Source organism: Hipposideros armiger, unplaced genomic scaffold (genome assembly GCF_001890085.2).
Source record: "Hipposideros armiger isolate ML-2016 unplaced genomic scaffold, ASM189008v1 scaffold_152, whole genome shotgun sequence".
In the NCBI taxonomy this organism is placed as follows: domain Eukaryota; kingdom Metazoa; phylum Chordata; class Mammalia; order Chiroptera; family Hipposideridae; genus Hipposideros; species Hipposideros armiger.
In genome coordinates this window covers 1750707-1768033 of record NW_017731502.1, presented here as the reverse complement: position 1 = coordinate 1768033, position 17327 = coordinate 1750707, and the positions used below count along the sequence as shown (strand labels likewise).

Here is a 17327-nt window from a genome sequence, read left to right as displayed (position 1 = left end):
CCCCGCCTCGCCGCCTTCTTCCGAGACCAAGGCCAGGTCCCTACCGCAGCCCGGGCGCCACCAGTAGGGAGGGTGAAGGGAGGGAGGAGGCTGAGGGGGAAGGGAGAAGGGCGGGCTCCTCACGCCCAGACCCGCGTTCATCGTCCGTGGCCGCAGATTCGCCATAAACGGCCCGACCACTCCGGATCGCAAGTACTGCGACTCGAGTTTCCAGAAACTCACCTCTAAGATGGAGGTGCTAGAGAAACCCTGTGGAATGTCCAGAGACCCTTCGGAGTCCCAGAGAATGTGCTCTGGAGCCTCAGCGGGCGGGCGGGGTTCTGTGGCGAAAGTGCAGCTCGGCAGCGCCGCGGCACCACGTTTACCCTGCGCAGACGCCGTCGCCGCCGCTGCCGCCGCCGCTGCTGTCCCTGCCTTTGCCGCCACCGTCTCCGCCGCTGCCGACCCCGCGCTGCCTCCGGGAGCCTCCATTGTTCAGGCGACGCCGGGTCCGAGACCCGGCAACTTAGGGGTTCTCGAAACGGGAGGCGGCCGACGGAGTTGAGACACCGAGGTGCCGGCGGGACCCGGAGCGGCAGGGGTCAGCGCGGGAATCCCGGGGAGCCGGGGCCAGAGCGTGGGGCGGCAGGGGGCCGGGGTGGCGAGGTCTGCAGTCTTCGGAGTTGGGGCTCCTCCTCCCCGGCCCGTCTTTCCCCGCCGGCCTCCCCAAGTGGGGTCGGAGCCCCGGCGGGCGGCCCCGGCGATGAGCCCGGACTCGAGGTGGCCGGTGAGTGCGGGCCTGGGACCAGGGCGGGAGTGGCCAGCGGGGAATGGGTTGGCTACTTTCGTAGGGGCGCACTGAGCTGCCCTGCCCGGGTGCCCCTCGGGCCACTCCAGCCGAGAGAACTGACAGAGCATTCACTCCCAGCCGGCATCCTGGGGCAAAATTGTATCCTTCGGGGCTGCCAGGGCCAATGGCAAGACGGGGAGCCTTGTTTAACTTGTTACACTTCGACAAAAGGAAAACGTCGCCGCATCCGGGAGGGCTGCGGGCACCGCCTGGGCCCAGCCTGATCCCTCCGGCCCCCGCCCCCTACTTCCTCCAGCCCCTTGAGCTCCACCGCTGCCACACCCCTGGGCCCCCGGGCCCTACCCACGGGCTTTCAGGTCTAAGTTCTTGATCCCTCCCCTGTGCCTTTGCCGTTGAGTCCCAGCGGGACATCTGCCTGGGGATCTGTGTTACTTTGGGAGTCGGGAAGCCAGGGCAGCAGAGCTGCAGCGTTCACCAGGGACCCTTCATTGAAAGCGGAGAACTTGTTTGTTCCTCCAGTTGGTCTGTGTTTCAAGACACAGCCCCAGGTAGGAAGGAAGTAGAAGCGAGCTAGAGTTGAAGGAATAGTTTTACTGATGTGGAAAGTCAGGGACTTTGACAGAGAGGCTGAAGCAGCCCATTTGCTTGGTTAAGTAACAGGAGGAGCGAGACCTAGAGGAGTCATTGTTTGTCATGGAGCTCAGGGTGGCACTGCCTGGAATGGTGCCAAGCCCCTAGCTGAATTGTTCAATTCCACACTAAGCCTGGAGAAACTGGGACAGTCTCTGACCAAGCTGGGCTTCCTGGGGGCTGGTGCCATCTGCTGTCTCCATTCACCTAGGCACACTGGAGAGGAGAAAGGGAGGGCCCTGAGGACCAGCATGGAGCTGAGAGTGCTTGGACTGCCTTCTTGTATGTACCTTTAGGGCCTGTACCATGGCCAGGGCCAGGGCATAGGCTTCCCCTGAAAATCTCAGAAATGAACAAATTCTTTCTATAATCCAGTTACTTCTGCTGGAGCTAGAACTAAATCATTGGCTACCCATTTCAAGTTTCTACATGGGCTAACACTAGCCTTCATCTCTCAGCTCCAAATCTGGTGATCTCCTCATTTAGCTATTCATTCAACATGTTATTCATTCATTTGCCAAAAACAGTGTCCACAACATTCTAGCTCCTGGGAATATAGAGGTGGGTAGGCTCTGGTGTCTGCACTTGAACAGCTCTCAGTCTAGTAGGAGACAAAGAGGTAAGAATGGAATGCTATGGAAACACAGCTCCCCATAGGAGAGACAAAGAAATAACAGAAGAAGTGACATTTGAGCTGGGTTTTGAAGAATGAGTAGGAGCTCACCAATCAGAGAGGATGGAAGGCATTCCAAATAGAGATCATTTCCAGGAATGAGAGGTTATAACATTCAGCGACTGATAATTGCCCTGGATAGACAGAAACACAACTGTAACTGGTGAAAAGAAGAGTCTAGAAAGGAGGACTAGGGCCAGATAGTGAAAAGAGCACCTGGCATGTCATCATAGGGGATTTGATATCCTGAAGTAAGAAGGGAGCATCGGGAGGCTTTTAATCAAGAGATTGAAATGACTGTTGCTACTTAGTAGAAAGATCACTCTTGCTACATTATGCAAGATTTGGCTAGAAGAGTTGAGACATAGATTAGAATGACCAGGCAAGAGGTGATGAAGCCCAGACTGTGGCCGTGGTGTGGAGGAGATGGCATGTGAAGACACGGGAGGTGGGTTGGCCAGGATCCTTGTGGGGAGGGAGGGTTGGAGGGAGTGAAGTTAATGGCCAGGAACTCTTTCTAGGCCTATGCTAACTGACCTGTAAATTCTAGATGTGACAGCATGGGGGTGGACTTTGACGTGAAGACTTTCTGCCACAACTTGCGGGCAACCAAGCCACCATATGAGTGCCCCGTGGAGACGTGCCGCAAGGTCTACAAGAGTTACAGTGGTATCGAGTACCACCTGTACCATTATGACCACGACAACCCACCGCCCCCACAGCAGACTCCACTCCGCAAGCACAAGAAGAAGGGGCGCCAATCACGCCCAGCCAACAAGCAATCACCCAGCCCCTCAGAGGTATCCCAGTCACCGGGCCGTGAGGTGATGAGCTATGCACAGGCCCAGCGCATGGTGGAGGTGGACCTGCATGGCCGTGTACACCGCATCAGCATCTTTGACAACCTGGATGTGGTGTCAGAGGATGAGGAGGCCCCCGAGGAGGCTCCTGAGAATGGCAGCAACAAAGAGAACACTGAGACACCGGCTGCGACTCCCAAGTCAGGCAAGCATAAGAACAAGGAGAAGCGCAAAGACTCCAACCATCACCACCACCATAATGCTTCTGCCAGCACCACTCCCAAGCTGCCAGAGGTGGTATACCGGGAGTTGGAGCAGGACACCCCTGATGCCCCGCCCCGGCCGACTTCCTATTACCGGTAAGGCCACCTCCTCCTTCTAACTCTGAAACACTGGTCAAGCAGGGTTTAGGAGCCGGAGAGAGGTGACAAGCAGAAGATAGGAGAGTGACAGGGATAAAGGACAACAGGAGCACACTGTCTGTCCAGGGTAGTGAAAGGAATAGTACCCCAACTAACGATGGTGGCACTTTCTATGTACCGCCATATTCCAGGTCCCACACTGGATGCTTTATGGCTACTCCCTCATTTTATTCTAACAACCCTCTCAGGTAGGTATTGTTCTCATTTCACAGATGAGAAAACCACCGTTCAGAAAGGGGGCCCGACTTACTGAAAGTCACATGCCAATAGGTATCAGAACTGGTATTCAAATCCAGGGTCCTCTGACTCCAAAGCTTCACTATTTCCATTGTATCAAAAGATTCCTTCTCTGTTTCCTGACCCTCTCCACTCTATCACTGTGTGACCTTGGGAAAGGCATCTGGCTCCTGATGTTCTAGTGACCATCAGCAGAGCAGGTTTAAATTCCTCTGACAGCCTAAAGATAGAAGACTAGGGACAATGATTTCATAATGTCCTAAAAGCAGTTTGTAAATCTGCAGAGGTAACTTTCCCATTATTTGTTCCGTTATTATCCCCCATCCGTTAGCATGTGTAAGCAGTATTTCTGTCATCTATGTTTTGTACTCCTCCAATGGCCCTTTTATTTATTTCATTTAATTGTTTCTTGGTACCCCACTTCCTTCCAAAATTTAATCACAGTGGCTCCTAATAAAGTCACGGGCCTAGGATAAATACCTTTAACATGAGGTTAAAAAAAAAGGGGTGGGGGCAGTGTGGTGGTAAAATTACAAGCAGACATCCTAGCGAAGGATACAAAAACCAAGTGTAAAACTTCCCTCAGAGAGACTTGGCATCCAAGGCAAAGAGAGTGCATTCAGACGAGTTAGTTAAGGAGCAATCTTTCGTGTCAACTAGTCAGAAGGCCTGTTCTTTGAGAAGGACTTGTAAAGGTTTTTATGTGAACAGTTGTTTTTACCAAAAGTGCAATCCATGTGGCATACTAAATCTCATAAAAAGCAAATCTCATAAAAGTAAATCTGTGGGAACCCATGTAATTTGGCCCAGTGTGTGTCACTTATCTCTCTCCCCTGTTCACATGTTAGCCAGTCTCCTTCCTCGCTTCCTTTCTTTTCTCTGTCCAGCCCAGCTCCACCGCCTGACTTCCCACTGTCTCGCTCTTTTCTGTTAACACTGACTGTCGTGCCCTCCCTGGGCACGGCACAGACTCCTCTCCGGGCCTGCCCTCCCTCCTAATGGCGCTCTCTGCTCTGATAGGTATCTCAGCCCAGCTCATTCCAGTCCTCTTCCTCCCTCTACTCAGATTCATTTTTTTCTCCTGGGAATCAAGTCTGTTCTCTAGGGCAGCCGTTCTCAGCTGGTGCACTGCCATCAGTTGGGAGGTATGTTGCATGTACTTACTACTGTTAGCAGAACTGGCCAAGTTTTGGAAATGATTTACTTTTTATATATATTTGAGAAGATTTGGGGTCATCCCTCTAATAACCCCACTTTCTCTTGCTTGCATCTGATATGCTTTCTTGAGGGGGACGGAAAGGGAGGAGTGTCAGCTGGTGTGCCAGGAATTGTACATGACAAGCTTTGCAGCCTACCTTATCTGCTGCAGCCTGTAATCTGGGTGCACTGTGGGAGTGTGTTATACACCATCACATAATGTGATGTGTGTCGTGACAGAGAAAAGGTTTAGAGCCGTTGCCAAGGCCTGGAAGGAGCCAGATGGTTCACACTAGCCCTGAGCCACACCTTTTTTCAAGGATGAGGACATTGCAGTCACCTCAGGGAAGAGGTAAAGGGCTAAGGAAGAAGCTGCTTCCTATAGACACAGCATTTTAGTCTCTCTCCTCCCTTCCACCCCCAAAATGCCTTTTAAATTAACAACACTGAGAGCCTATTTTTGTGTGCTGAATCAGACATGGCCCTTGCCTCTGTCCTATAGTGGAGGAGTTAGACACATAAACAGCTATAACATAAGGCAAAGTGGGTCAGGGCTATGCAAAAGCTAATGAAGCTCACATTTGTTGAGTACTTGCTCCATGCCAGGTACTATTCTTAAGCACTTATTAACTTATTTAATGCTCACACCAGCTGTATGAAATAGGTTCGTGTTAGCATTACCACTTTAAAATGAGGAAACCAAGGCCCAGGGATGTTAGCTCACTTGCCTGCTGTCATACAAAGCATGACATCAGAGCCTGTGCTTGCCTGGCCTGCTCTAGCACCCAGAGCTCCATTTTCTCTTGTGGAGAGGGGAGGGCAGGGACAGGAATTAACATTTACCTAAGGCCTGCTATGTGGCACTTGATTTAGCCCATTTTTGTAATTCTGTCTAATCCTGACAGCTTCCTTTGGAGTATGTAGTATCCTCATTCTATCAATAAAACCGAGATTCAGAAAAGAGCAGTTATGTCCTGAAGGTCACAAAGTTGACAGAGCCAGGATTTAAATTTAGGTTTGTTAGAAGCTGAAGCCCTGTTCCTTCCATTGTAGCTCCCTGTAGCTTTCCGGTACTGGAGTCCAGGTCACCTAGAGCATGATAAGGGAGGGTGTGGGGAGCCTGCTCCGACTCCCAGGCACCTGCTAACCAGTGAGTGCTGTAGGGCGGAGTTTGAATCCTACCTCTGCCACTTCCTGGTTGTGTGACCTTTCTGTGTTGGGCAATTAACTTTGCAAAGCTTCAGTTTCCTCAGTGGGAAATAGCATTGACCCTGGGGCTGTGGTGAAAATAAATGTGATAACTTAGCACAATGCCTGGCTTATAGTAAATGCTCAGTAAATCTTAGTTACTGTGACTATTCTCTCCCAAGGCTATCCAGAGAACAAACACAGTACCTATAGTTTGAGGGAGCCTTGAGCTGGTGCTGGCAACAGTTGATAAGACCCATGTCAGCTCCATACAGGACACTGCCGGCAGGTGCTAAAACGATTTATATATAATTTCCAAGTGATACCTGAGGGCCTTCCTTCCTCTGACTGTTTGCACCATCATCCAGACCATACCAATAGGTCCTTGCTACCCCATCCTTCTCCCTTTAGGAGTCTGGCTGAGCTTCTGCACTGCAAGGGACTTGGTGTAGCTGCCAGGACACAAGCCTAGGTTCACATCCCAGCCCTACCACTTTCTCACAATGGAGCTGGAGCAGGTGAATTAACCTCCCCAAACCTTAGGTTTCCTTTTCTGAAAAATAGGAATGATTATAGGACCTACAGTACCTGGGTTTAAGGTAAGGATGGAATGAGACAAAATATGTAAAAGTACAGGCCTGGTCTAGATTGAGTGCTCGGCAGATGGAACCCATTGTCTTTTTTTTTTTTTTTTTTTTTTTTTTGCGGAAATGGGGGAGGGGAACAGTGTTGGAGAATTGGGGAAGGGGACCAGCCAAGTTGTTGTTCTTCAGTCTTCGTTGTGGAGGACGCCAGTCGCCATCTGGCTGCCCGTTGGCAGCTTGTGGCCTCTTAAGTTCAAGGTGCTGTGTTCAATCTTAGTTGCGGGTGGGCATAGTCACCAACCCATGTGGGAGTCAAACCAGCAGGTTTGTTGTTAAGAGCGCACGCTCTATCCACTGAACCATCCAGGTGGCAGGTCAGCTCAAGGTGCCAAGTTCAGTCTTAGTTGCGGGTGGGCATAGCCACCATCGAACAGGCAATCTTGTTGTTACTCCAGCTGAGCCATCCTGCCACCTGTTGGCAGCTCAGCAACAGCTCAGCTCGGGCGCAGCATCACTGGCCCATGTGGAAATTGAACCGGCGGCCCTGTTGCTCAGAGCTCACGCTCTTAAGCTAACTCTTAACCAACTGAGCCACTAAGCCGGCCCTGGAACCCATTGTCTTTAACACAGGGAAATCTGAACGTATGATGCTTAGCTGCTTGTGTGCGCTGCAGGTACATTGAGAAGTCGGCAGAAGAACTAGACGAGGAGGTAGAGTATGACATGGACGAAGAGGACTACATCTGGCTGGATATCATGAACGAGAGGCGGAAGACGGAAGGTGTGAGTCCCATCCCGCAGGAGATCTTTGAGTACTTAATGGACCGACTGGAGAAGGAGTCCTACTTTGAGAGCCACAATAAAGGCGACCCCAATGCCCTAGTAGATGAGGATGCTGTGTGCTGTATCTGCAATGATGGTGAGTGCCAGAACAGCAATGTCATCCTCTTCTGTGATATGTGTAACCTGGCTGTGCATCAGGAATGCTACGGTGTCCCCTACATCCCCGAGGGCCAGTGGCTGTGCCGCCGCTGCCTACAATCACCCTCCCGTGCTGTGGACTGTGCCCTATGCCCCAACAAGGGCGGTGCCTTCAAGCAAACAGATGACGGGCGCTGGGCCCATGTGGTGTGTGCCCTGTGGATCCCTGAGGTCTGCTTCGCCAACACAGTCTTCCTGGAGCCTATTGACAGCATTGAGCATATCCCGCCAGCTCGGTGGAAGCTGACCTGCTACATTTGCAAACAGCGGGGCTCAGGGGCCTGCATCCAGTGCCACAAGGCCAACTGCTACACAGCCTTCCATGTGACGTGCGCCCAGCAGGCTGGCCTTTACATGAAGATGGAGCCTGTGAGGGAGACAGGTGCCAACGGCACGTCCTTCAGTGTCCGCAAGACGGCCTACTGTGACATCCACACGCCCCCAGGCTCGGCGCGCCGCCTGCCTGCCCTGTCCCACAGTGAGGGGGAGGAGGAGGAGGAGGAGGAGGAGGAGGAGGGTAAGAGCTGGAGCTCAGAGAAGGTCAAGAAGGCCAAGGCCAAGTCCCGGATCAAGATGAAGAAGGCGCGGAAGATCCTGGCAGAGAAGCGGGCAGCAGCACCTGTGGTGTCTGTGCCCTGCATCCCCCCACACAGGTATGTGGGGAGCAGGCAGACAGGCTGGTGAGGGGAGAGGAAGCCCTCCTGTATACTGAGCCCCGAGTGGAGCGACAGGGCTGTGTTATCTTTTACCTATCAGGAGCTACATAGAAGTTAAAAAAAAAAAAATCCAAAAGAAGTTAGCTCCAGCAGGTCACCTGACTTTTACATTAGGAGCCAGAAACTTCAGATTTTATGTGGCAGACCTAACAGATGTTTAAACTGCCCTTCATTTTGATGGTGCGGCTTAAGTTAGGAAGAAAGAAATGGAATGAAAAAGTGGGGAAGGAAATGCTCAAGGAGCTGCAAAGTGGCTACTGCCACAAATGAGTCCAAATGAGGGCTGTGCTCATCAGGTATTTTTAACTCTCTCTTGTGCTTCTTAGTTGATTTCCTACAGTTTACTGCTTTATCTTAAAGGTTTTACTTTATCTTAAAACCTTCCAAGGTTCAGTCTGAGTATGGTATCCCGGTCAGATAGTACTCTGGGCTGTACTGAAAGAGCAGCCTTAGGGGCCAAGCTCCCTAATTCCCTGGTGAGCAAAGTTAGGGATCTTAGTACTGGGAGCTTGACCTTCTGTCTGCTGAGGTGCCGTTGATGGCACTCTTTGCTCTTCTTTGCCTTAAGCCATGTCACAAGCCTTTTTGACAGTAGATCCCCTATTCAGCCCCATTTAGGAGCTCTTTCTAGCCAGAGACCTATGTTCTACTTAAGAAAATAAGGGCCCAACAGGTTTTTATCTTTGTTCTCCTGCTTCCCAGGCTCAGTAAAATCACCAACCGCCTTACCATCCAAAGGAAGAGCCAGTTCATGCAGAGGCTACACAGCTACTGGACGTTGAAGCGGCAGTCACGAAATGGGGTCCCGCTGCTACGTCGCCTGCAGACACACCTACAGTCTCAGAGGAACTGTGACCAAGTCGGGGTACCGTGTCAGATTCCCTGTGGGCTCTGGGAACTAGGGCCAGGGGAACAAGGACTGAGATTTGTGACTGTAGCATCCAGTATCCTAGGACTTAGGCTATTTCCTCCTTTAAGCTAGTCCTCAAACCAGGATCAAGATGAAATCCTTACAGATTATCTGCCTGATGGAAGGGCACATTCCTATGTGTTCATTCATTCACTCAACAAGTGTATACCGAACGTTGGCACAGGGGACACTTAGTTTGAGGAGCTCCCACTTCAGTTGCCAGACCTGCCAGTAAATCCCTGTGCTCCCTCCTTTGGTTTTACCTGCCCTTGACCCAAGTTTCCTGGGTTCTTCTCCCATCTGGCCTTTCCTCTGGCTCTCTCATCATCTCCTGACCCCCTTTTTGCCTCTACAGAGAGATTCTGAGGATAAGAACTGGGCCCTCAAAGAACAGCTCAAGTCTTGGCAGCGGCTCCGACATGACCTAGAGCGAGCTCGGCTGCTGGTGGAGCTGATTCGCAAGCGGGAGAAACTCAAAAGGGAGACGGTGAGTGTTCCTGGGTCAGCTCTGTTTTACAGAGGGGAAAACATATCTGGGAGTAGGAAAAGCATGCGTTCCTGGGACAGGAACCAACAGGGCTGATGCTGGAGTCAGGTCTCCTGGTACTCTGTGTGCTCTCAGGCCCACCAGAAGCAGGATGTCACAGGAGAGTATGAACAGAACCCTAAATTACGAGATACTGGTAGCTAGCACAGGGACTTCAGTCAGGGAAGGGCGAGGCCAGAGTAGTTGGGGAATTTCACTGGGTGGGGCCTTGTACAAGGTAGACCTGAGCCAGTCCGTCCAGCTGTGAGGGGTGGAAAGGAAGGCACATTCCCAGACCGGCTGAGCTGAGACCCTTTCCTCAGACCTCTGCCAGGGACTGGCCTAGGCCTGGCTGATTGGGCCTTTGTGTGTGTCAGATCAAGGTCCAGCAGATCGCCATGGAGATGCAGCTGACCCCTTTCCTCATCCTCCTTCGCAAAACCTTGGAGCAGCTCCAAGAGAAGGACACAGGCAACATCTTCAGCGAGCCGGTCCCTCTGTCTGAGGTAACCGAATTGGACGAAGTAAGAATCCCTTCCCCTCACTCCACCTTCTTTCTGTTCCTCTCCCAGTTGGACCCCTGCTGCAGGTCTGGGCCAGGGACTAGGAGGGAACCTTGAAGAGAGGGGCTGGTGGCTCTGGGGCTCCAGGATGAACTGGAGCCACATGCATCACCTGGACTCTGTCTTGTCCCTGTCATACCCCAAGGGCCCAGAATGGGAGGCAATCTGCACTCCTTCCCCAGAGGCAGGGACTGAGTCTGCCAAATGAATAATCCCAGGGCAGGAAGACACTTTCGGGGTGCTGAACCCTAGAACGGACACTTTAGAAGGCTCAGCACCTAAAGAACCAGCTCTGAAGTCCTAGGTCCTGACTGGCAGACTCTTCTCTCTAAAAGGTATAAAATGAGAGGCCTGAAGCAGCAGCCTCCTTATAAGTCTTAATGATAAGTAAAAAGAGCTATAGGAATGCAAGGTGGTGTTATTTCCAGAGGATTCCCCTAGCCATTTTTTTACTTAAGCCTCATATATGTCTTTAGGAGGTAGATTTGGCTGTAATTTCATTACCATTTTCCAGACAAGGAAAAGAAGGCCCAGAGAGGTTAAGAGACTTGCCAAGGTCACACAGCTTGTGACCTGTAAAGTCAAGACTAGAATCCAGCTTCCCTTTCCCCTGTGCTATATGCCTGCCTCTAACTGTGGTGGGAGGAGGTTGCTGGATGCATTTCAGGGGGGTGGTATTAGGAGCAGGGGTTCAGGGGAAATGAGGAGCATATCTCCATTTAGCCACACCTACCCTGCTCTCCCAGGTACCTGACTACCTAGACCACATCAAAAAGCCCATGGACTTTTTCACCATGAAGCAGAACTTGGAGGCTTACCGCTACCTGAACTTTGATGATTTTGAGGAGGACTTCAACCTCATCATCAGCAACTGCCTCAAGTATAATGCCAAGGACACCATCTTCTACCGGGCAGCAGTGCGGCTCCGTGAGCAGGGTGGCGCTGTGCTTCGCCAGGCCCGGCGCCAGGCAGAAAAAATGGGCATTGACTTTGAGACGGGCATGCATATCCCCCACAGCCTGGCTGGAGACGAGGCCACACACCACACTGAAGATGGTGGGTGATGAGTCACACACATACATAGAGGCCAGTGCCAGGGATGGACAGCTTTCCAAAAGTCCCCTCCTGGGAACTGGCAGTTTAGGCAGGAAGCGGCTAGGCTGAGCAGTGGCAAACTATCCCCAGGAATGCTCCCCGAGAAGCCAGACTAAATGGCTAGCAGTGTTCACCAGCCCACATCTTGGTGCTGCTATTTTATAAATGTTCCTGGTGAGGAGCTGAAGGGACAAGAGTGGGTTTCTTGCTGCCTGCCCAGGTTCAAGGGGCCCAGAGGGCTGCCCTGAGTTTGACCTTTCCCCCCTGTCCCCACCCCTAGCAGCAGAGGACGAGCGGCTGGTCCTGCTGGAGAACCAGAAGCACCTGCCAGTGGAAGAGCAGCTGAAGTTGTTGCTGGAGCGGCTGGATGAAGTGAATGCCAGCAAGCAGAGTGTGGGCCGCTCACGGCGTGCCAAAATGATCAAGAAAGAGATGACAGCGCTGCGGCGGAAGCTTGCCCACCAGCGGGAAACTGGACGGGATGGGCCTGAGCGGCACGGCCCCTCCAGCCGGGGCAGCCTGACACCCCACCCAGCAGCCTGTGACAAGGACGGGCAGACAGACAGTGCCACCGAGGAGAGCAGCAGCCAGGAGACAAGCAAAGGTCTGAACCTCATAGCAGGGTGGACCCCAAAGCAAGCCATACTTTGATTCTGCAGCACACACTCAGCCCTTGCCATCCCCTAGACAGAGGTCTTTTCTGCACAGCTAGCTGTACTTTCTGACTCATTCCCCAGTCTGGGGCCTCTTAGATGCCCCTCTGGCTATTTGTATCAGACAGTGATCCCAATTCCATGACTCCCAAATCATCTTCCCAACTCTAGCTGGAATAATAGTCCTGTACACCCAGGGCATACCCTGGACATCTACCCTTCCCATATCAGGCCCCTCACCAACTCTCCTTCTCTCTTTCTCTGCTCCAGGCCTGGGTCCCAACATGTCCTCAACCCCCGCACATGAGGTGGGCAGGAGAACCTCAGTTCTGTTCTCCAAAAAGAACCCGAAGACAGCTGGACCGCCCAAGAGGCCGGGCCGGCCCCCCAAAAACCGGGAGAGCCAGATGACCCCCAGCCACGGAGGCAGTCCTGTGGGGCCCCCCCAGCTTCCCATCATGGGCTCCCTGCGTCAGCGCAAGCGGGGTAGGAGCCCCCGGCCCAGTTCGAGCTCAGACAGCGACAGTGATAAATCCACAGAAGACCCCCCAATGGGTGAGCCTCACCATCACCCAGCCCCCCAAGAGAGTGAGCAAAGCTGCCATCCTTCCCGACATAACTTGCACCTATCCCTTCATTTGCCCATAATATGTCAGAGATAGAAGGGCCCTTAGGAATCCTTTAATTTAATCCCCTCATTTTACAGACTGGGAAACTGAAGCCCAAATACACTGCCCCAGCTAGATTCCCATCCAGGGCCCCCTCCTTTGTATCACTTCACTTTTTCTCTTCTCATCCTCCTTGGGGATCTCCTGCCCTTTAAGCCATTGTGTCCTAAGGCCTGTAACTGCCAAGGGGAAGTGCAAGGGATGGGGCAGAGCTGTGGCCATCTGTGGTGGACACTGCCCAGAGCTAGCTCTGCTGGCCAAAGTTGGAGGAATTTTCCGGCACAGAAGGGGAAGCCAAGCTCTAAGTACCTGTTATCCCCTTTGCGTCTCTGATCTACATCTTTCTGACCGATTTCTTCCTTCCTCCCCCTCCTCCCCAACCAAGACTTACCAGCCAATGGCTTCAGCAGTGGAAACCAGCCAGTGAAGAAGAGTTTCCTGGTCTACCGAAATGACTGCAGCCTTCCCCGGAGCAGCTCAGACTCTGAGTCCAGCAGCAGCAGCAGCAGCAGCGCTGCCTCAGACCGGACCAGGTACTGGCCCTCCAGATCAAGGCCTGCCCCTATGGGAAGAGGGGTGGCAGCCATCTCAGCCTAGACGAAGATGGCTCAAACCCAAGTTTCTCTGCAAAGTAAATGGAATCGATGAAAATGTCTCCACAATGGAATGGAGGGAACCATCCTAGGTTCAGCTGATGTTTTAGAGCAGAGGGCGTAAACTGATGCCTTGTGGCCTGGATTTGGCTTGCAGACATTTTGTTTGGCTAGCATGATGTTTTTGTTTGTTTTAAAACTCCAGAAGTGTCATAAAAATTCCCAGTTTCTGTATTTTTTTTTAAAAACTAAGATCTGGCAAAAATCTGGCCAATATTGCCTTTAGACAGGGCAAGCACTCACCACCACTGCTAAATCCTGCCCACATCAAGTCACATCTCCTGAGGGCATTTGAATTTGAAATTTAAGCAGCCTTCTCTGCTTTCCAAAAGTCTTAGACCCTGGGGGCTTAAGAGAGAACACCCGCTGTGCCGTTCCCCACTCTTCCCATCTCAGCTGAGCTCTTCTTGTCTACAGCACAACGCCCTCAAAACAGGGCAGGGGCAAGCCCTCCTTCTCTCGGGGCACGTTCCCAGAGGACAGCAGTGAAGATACCTCAGGCACTGAGAACGAGGCCTACTCCGTGGGCACTGGCCGCGGCGTGGGCCACAGCAGTAAGTACCCTCGCCCAAGGCCAGGAATGCCAGAGGCCCAGTGTCCGGGCCTTGCCAGCCCCCTGGCTGCTGATCCGCCCCCTCTCTCCCATTCCTGTGAAGTGGTAAGGAAGAGCCTGAGCCGAGGAGCAGGCTGGCTGTCGGAAGATGAGGACTCCCCGCTGGATGCTCTAGACCTGGTGTGGGCCAAATGCCGAGGGTATCCATCGTACCCAGCTCTGGTACGCTTCCGCTTATCTTGTTAGGCCCCTTGCATGTCAACCCCAGAATGTAGACTCAATTAGCAGACTTTTCGTACTCCGCTGAGCTGCAGAGCGCAATGGTATTTAGAGGCCCCTGATTAGTTTCTCCATCTCTCCCTTTTCCTTCCCTTTGCCCCTTGGGCTCTGAAATAATAGTTCAGCATAGAAAGAAGCCAAGGGTCAGCATTGTAGCCCTAGTAGCATGACAGCCTTTCTCTGTCCCTACATCAGAGGTACCCTTCAAATTCTTGGGTAGGGTAGCAAGCCTTGGGGAAGAAGGGGACCGAACCAAACCCAGGTCTTATTACACCTTCAGATCATTGATCCAAAGATGCCCCGGGAAGGTATGTTCCACCATGGGGTTCCCATTCCTGTGCCCCCACTGGAGGTGCTGAAACTTGGGGAGCAGATGACCCAGGAAGCCCGAGAGCATCTCTACCTCGTCCTCTTCTTTGACAACAAGCGAACCTGGTAAGGGAGGAAGGGAGCATTTGATGACTCACAGCCACAGATGCAGCCCTGGGTATGGGGCCAGGCTGTTGGGAAACTCCAGCAACAGACAGACTGGGCTATCATACAGTGTGGGAGGGACTTCGATCTTTGAGCAGAAGAATTGTGTTGACCATGAATCTGAGTGACTGAGTGGGCAGCAGCTGACAAACAGCTATAGCTAGAAAACAAAGGACCGTCAATGACAGTGACAAATATGGGAGTGGCTCCCCACCAAACTCAGGTGACTTTCAGACTTGCTTTTCCCACCTTTGCCTCCCTGGTGACAAGATAGGGATAAAGCAGGCATAAACATTCAGGCTCTGAATCCCTGTTCTGTCACAGTTATAGATGTAGTCTTTTTGTTAATTGTCTGCAGAGGATATTTAATATCAGTAAAGTTTGCCTGGAGCCTGTACAACAGGGTTCCTCCTTTGTGCATCCATAAATACCCTGTGGTGGGCTGGCTGAATGGCTCAGTTGGTGAAGAGCTCACTCAAGAGTTTGAGCTCTGAGCAACAGCAGTTCGATTCCCAGCCCACGCTGAGCTGCCAACAGGTGGCAGGATGGCTCAGCTAAAAAAAAAAAAAAAAAGGCAAATCTAAATACCCTGTGGTTACCCCTCAGTGTAGACTGTGAGCAGTCCCTTGAGGGCAGGGACTGTGTCTCTTGGTGTCTGTAACCCCAGTGTCCACCAGAGCCTGGCCCTCAGGAGGTGTTTTTGAATGAATAAAGGAGTGAGGAAGGCTGGTGCTTGTTGCTCTCTCAGAGATGACTTATTTGATCCTCACCTCGTCCTACAGGCAGTGGCTGCCCAGGACTAAGCTGGTTCCTCTGGGCATGAACCAGGACCTAGACAAGGAGAAGATGCTGGAGGGCCGCAAGTCCAACATCCGCAAGTCAGTGCAGATCGCTTACCACAGGGCTCTGCAGCACCGCAGCAAGGTGCAGGGCGAACAGAGCAGCGAGACCAGTGATAGTGACTGATACTGCCCAGCACAGCCCAACCTAGCGTGCCCTGCCACCTCTTTCTCCCCTTTGCTCACTGTCCTGGAGTGGCACCGGCCTCTGCACTGACTCATTCCTGGTCTTGGGGCCAGTCTCAGGGGAAGCTGGGTGGGGGAGGTCCCTCCTGCCCTGAGTGCAGCTGGACTGTACAGAACACTCCAAGGGCCATGGCGGCTCTGTGCAAGGAGAGGGGAGGTCTCAGATGCCAGAAAGCTCCCGAGACCTCAGCATTGTAGTGCAGGGTGGTGGGCCAAGTTAGGACACTGCATAAAACAGGCCATCCCACCACCACCTCTACCTGCGTATGCCAGGAGAATCCATAACTGCCTAGTGGCCTGAGGCCCCTGCAGGTGGTGAGGTGAACGGGCATCTACTCAGCCTAGCAGTGGGATTGATGTCTGTCCAGCCCGGAAGAGGGGCACTAGGTGACCCCCTCCCCTGCTGTTGTAAATACTGTAATTATTGGAGAATTTAAATTATTCTCATTTGTAACTGCGTTTCCGGGTCGCGCCAGAGTCATTTGGTACTAAAAAGACTGGGGCCTGTCCCCACTTCCCTTCTTCCCATAGATTCCCCCACCTTTCAAACTGGTTTGTATTTATTTCAAAGGAAGAAAATATATTGATTCTTAGAAAATAAATGGTCTTTTTGGAATTCTTGGTTCTTGCCTTCGGCCAGGGCAAAGGGAGATTCTGTCCCTCAAGGATGGTAAATAATTGAGCCCAAGTGGTTGTGGGCTGCCGTGCTTGCCGCATTTGTAAGGCGACAGCAAGATAATACGACCGCTCCCATTTCCCACGCACCTGCTGAGTTGCAGGCCCTGTGCTGAGCACCTATAGTTTCATGTAATCCTTGCATTAACTATGGGAAGGTTAATAGTGTGGTTATCTCCACAAACACACTTGAGGTTTAGAAAAAAAGTAACTTGTCTAAATGCTAACAACTAGGAAGTCACAGCTAGATTTGAACTCAGGTCTATTTGTCTGCAAAGCTGGCTCTTTAACCTGTATGCTAAACTGCTGAAGGAAAAGTCCGCTACCCATTCCTTCATGAACTGCAGATGCTTCAAGCCCTTTGCCAGTAGGACGGTCCAAGTGCTTCAGTTACGATAGCTATGAGCTTCCCCTGTTAATGGGGACAAAGCGGGATGGTAGAGGGTTGCTTTTCATTCCTAATCCTGGCGACTTCTTTTCTAATTAGAACATTTATTGAAGGAATGCCTTCCAAGTGCCAGGCACCTGTGGGCTGGCATGCCTATGGATGAGACAATCATGGGAAGTAGACCTGGGGCCTTGGAGCTAGAGTAGAACTGAAACAAAGATAGCATTTCTCTGATGATCCCACTTTCCTGGTCTCCCTGCAGGTAATGTGGGTGGGACACAAAGTTCAATCAGCTGCAAATCTTGCGCTTAATAAGGAATCTGCAGTCTAATCATTCAGATACAGCAACCAAAAATCACTATGCTAGAAGGTGAAAAATCGCACAGATAAAGTGCATGTCTCCTAGCCCCTTGCTTTTTCTTTCTCCAGAAGGGAAGAAATTACATAATACATCTTTCCTGAGTCCGGGCAGCTGGCTCTGGCAACCGCCCTGGCAGCTGAGCTAGGCAGATCTTTCTCAGGGCCACGCACTTGTCGTTGGGCTCTGAGTTGCTTTTCCCGGCCCCAATGAAAGTCCCTGCACAGGCCGCATTCGACGCAGCAGTGTGAGATGGTGGAGTTCTGAAGGAATGCCCTGAGACAACGGG

The 17327-nt window shown here is 52.0% G+C and overlaps 1 protein-coding gene across 11 annotated transcripts; it reads left to right on the top strand.

Moving 5' to 3' along the window:
- Positions 1–171: 171 nt before the first annotated feature.
- On the top strand, positions 172–16218 carry BRPF1 (bromodomain and PHD finger containing 1). Of its 11 annotated transcripts, none has more exons than XM_019651133.1 (14): positions 177–766; positions 2644–3252; positions 7196–8155; positions 8921–9083; positions 9484–9615; positions 10032–10160; positions 10964–11273; positions 11593–11916; positions 12236–12520; positions 13019–13166; positions 13704–13840; positions 13943–14061; positions 14399–14553; positions 15375–16218. In XM_019651133.1, exons 2-14 carry the CDS (start codon positions 2654–2656, stop codon positions 15556–15558), a joined length of 3645 nt encoding a protein of 1214 aa, XP_019506678.1. In that variant the 5' UTR covers positions 177–766; positions 2644–2653; the 3' UTR covers positions 15559–16218. The 11 variants fall into 11 exon arrangements, with proteins under 11 accessions (XP_019506681.1, XP_019506671.1, XP_019506682.1 ...); XM_019651131.1 differs by having other exon boundaries at positions 10032–10178; XM_019651135.1 differs by having other exon boundaries at positions 178–766; positions 11596–11916.
- The last annotated feature ends 1109 nt before the right edge of the window (positions 16219–17327 follow it).

Coding starts and splice junctions, on each gene's coding strand:
- BRPF1 (XM_019651126.1), top strand. CDS start 2,654: ATGGGGGTGGACTTTGACGTGAAGACTTTCTGCCACAACTTGCGGGCA. Junction 3,253..7,195: donor CGGCCGACTTCCTATTACCG/GTAAGGCCACCT, acceptor TGTGCGCTGCAG/GTACATTGAGAAGTCGGCAG. Junction 11,917..12,235: donor CAGCCAGGAGACAAGCAAAG/GTCTGAACCTCA, acceptor TCTCTGCTCCAG/GCCTGGGTCCCAACATGTCC.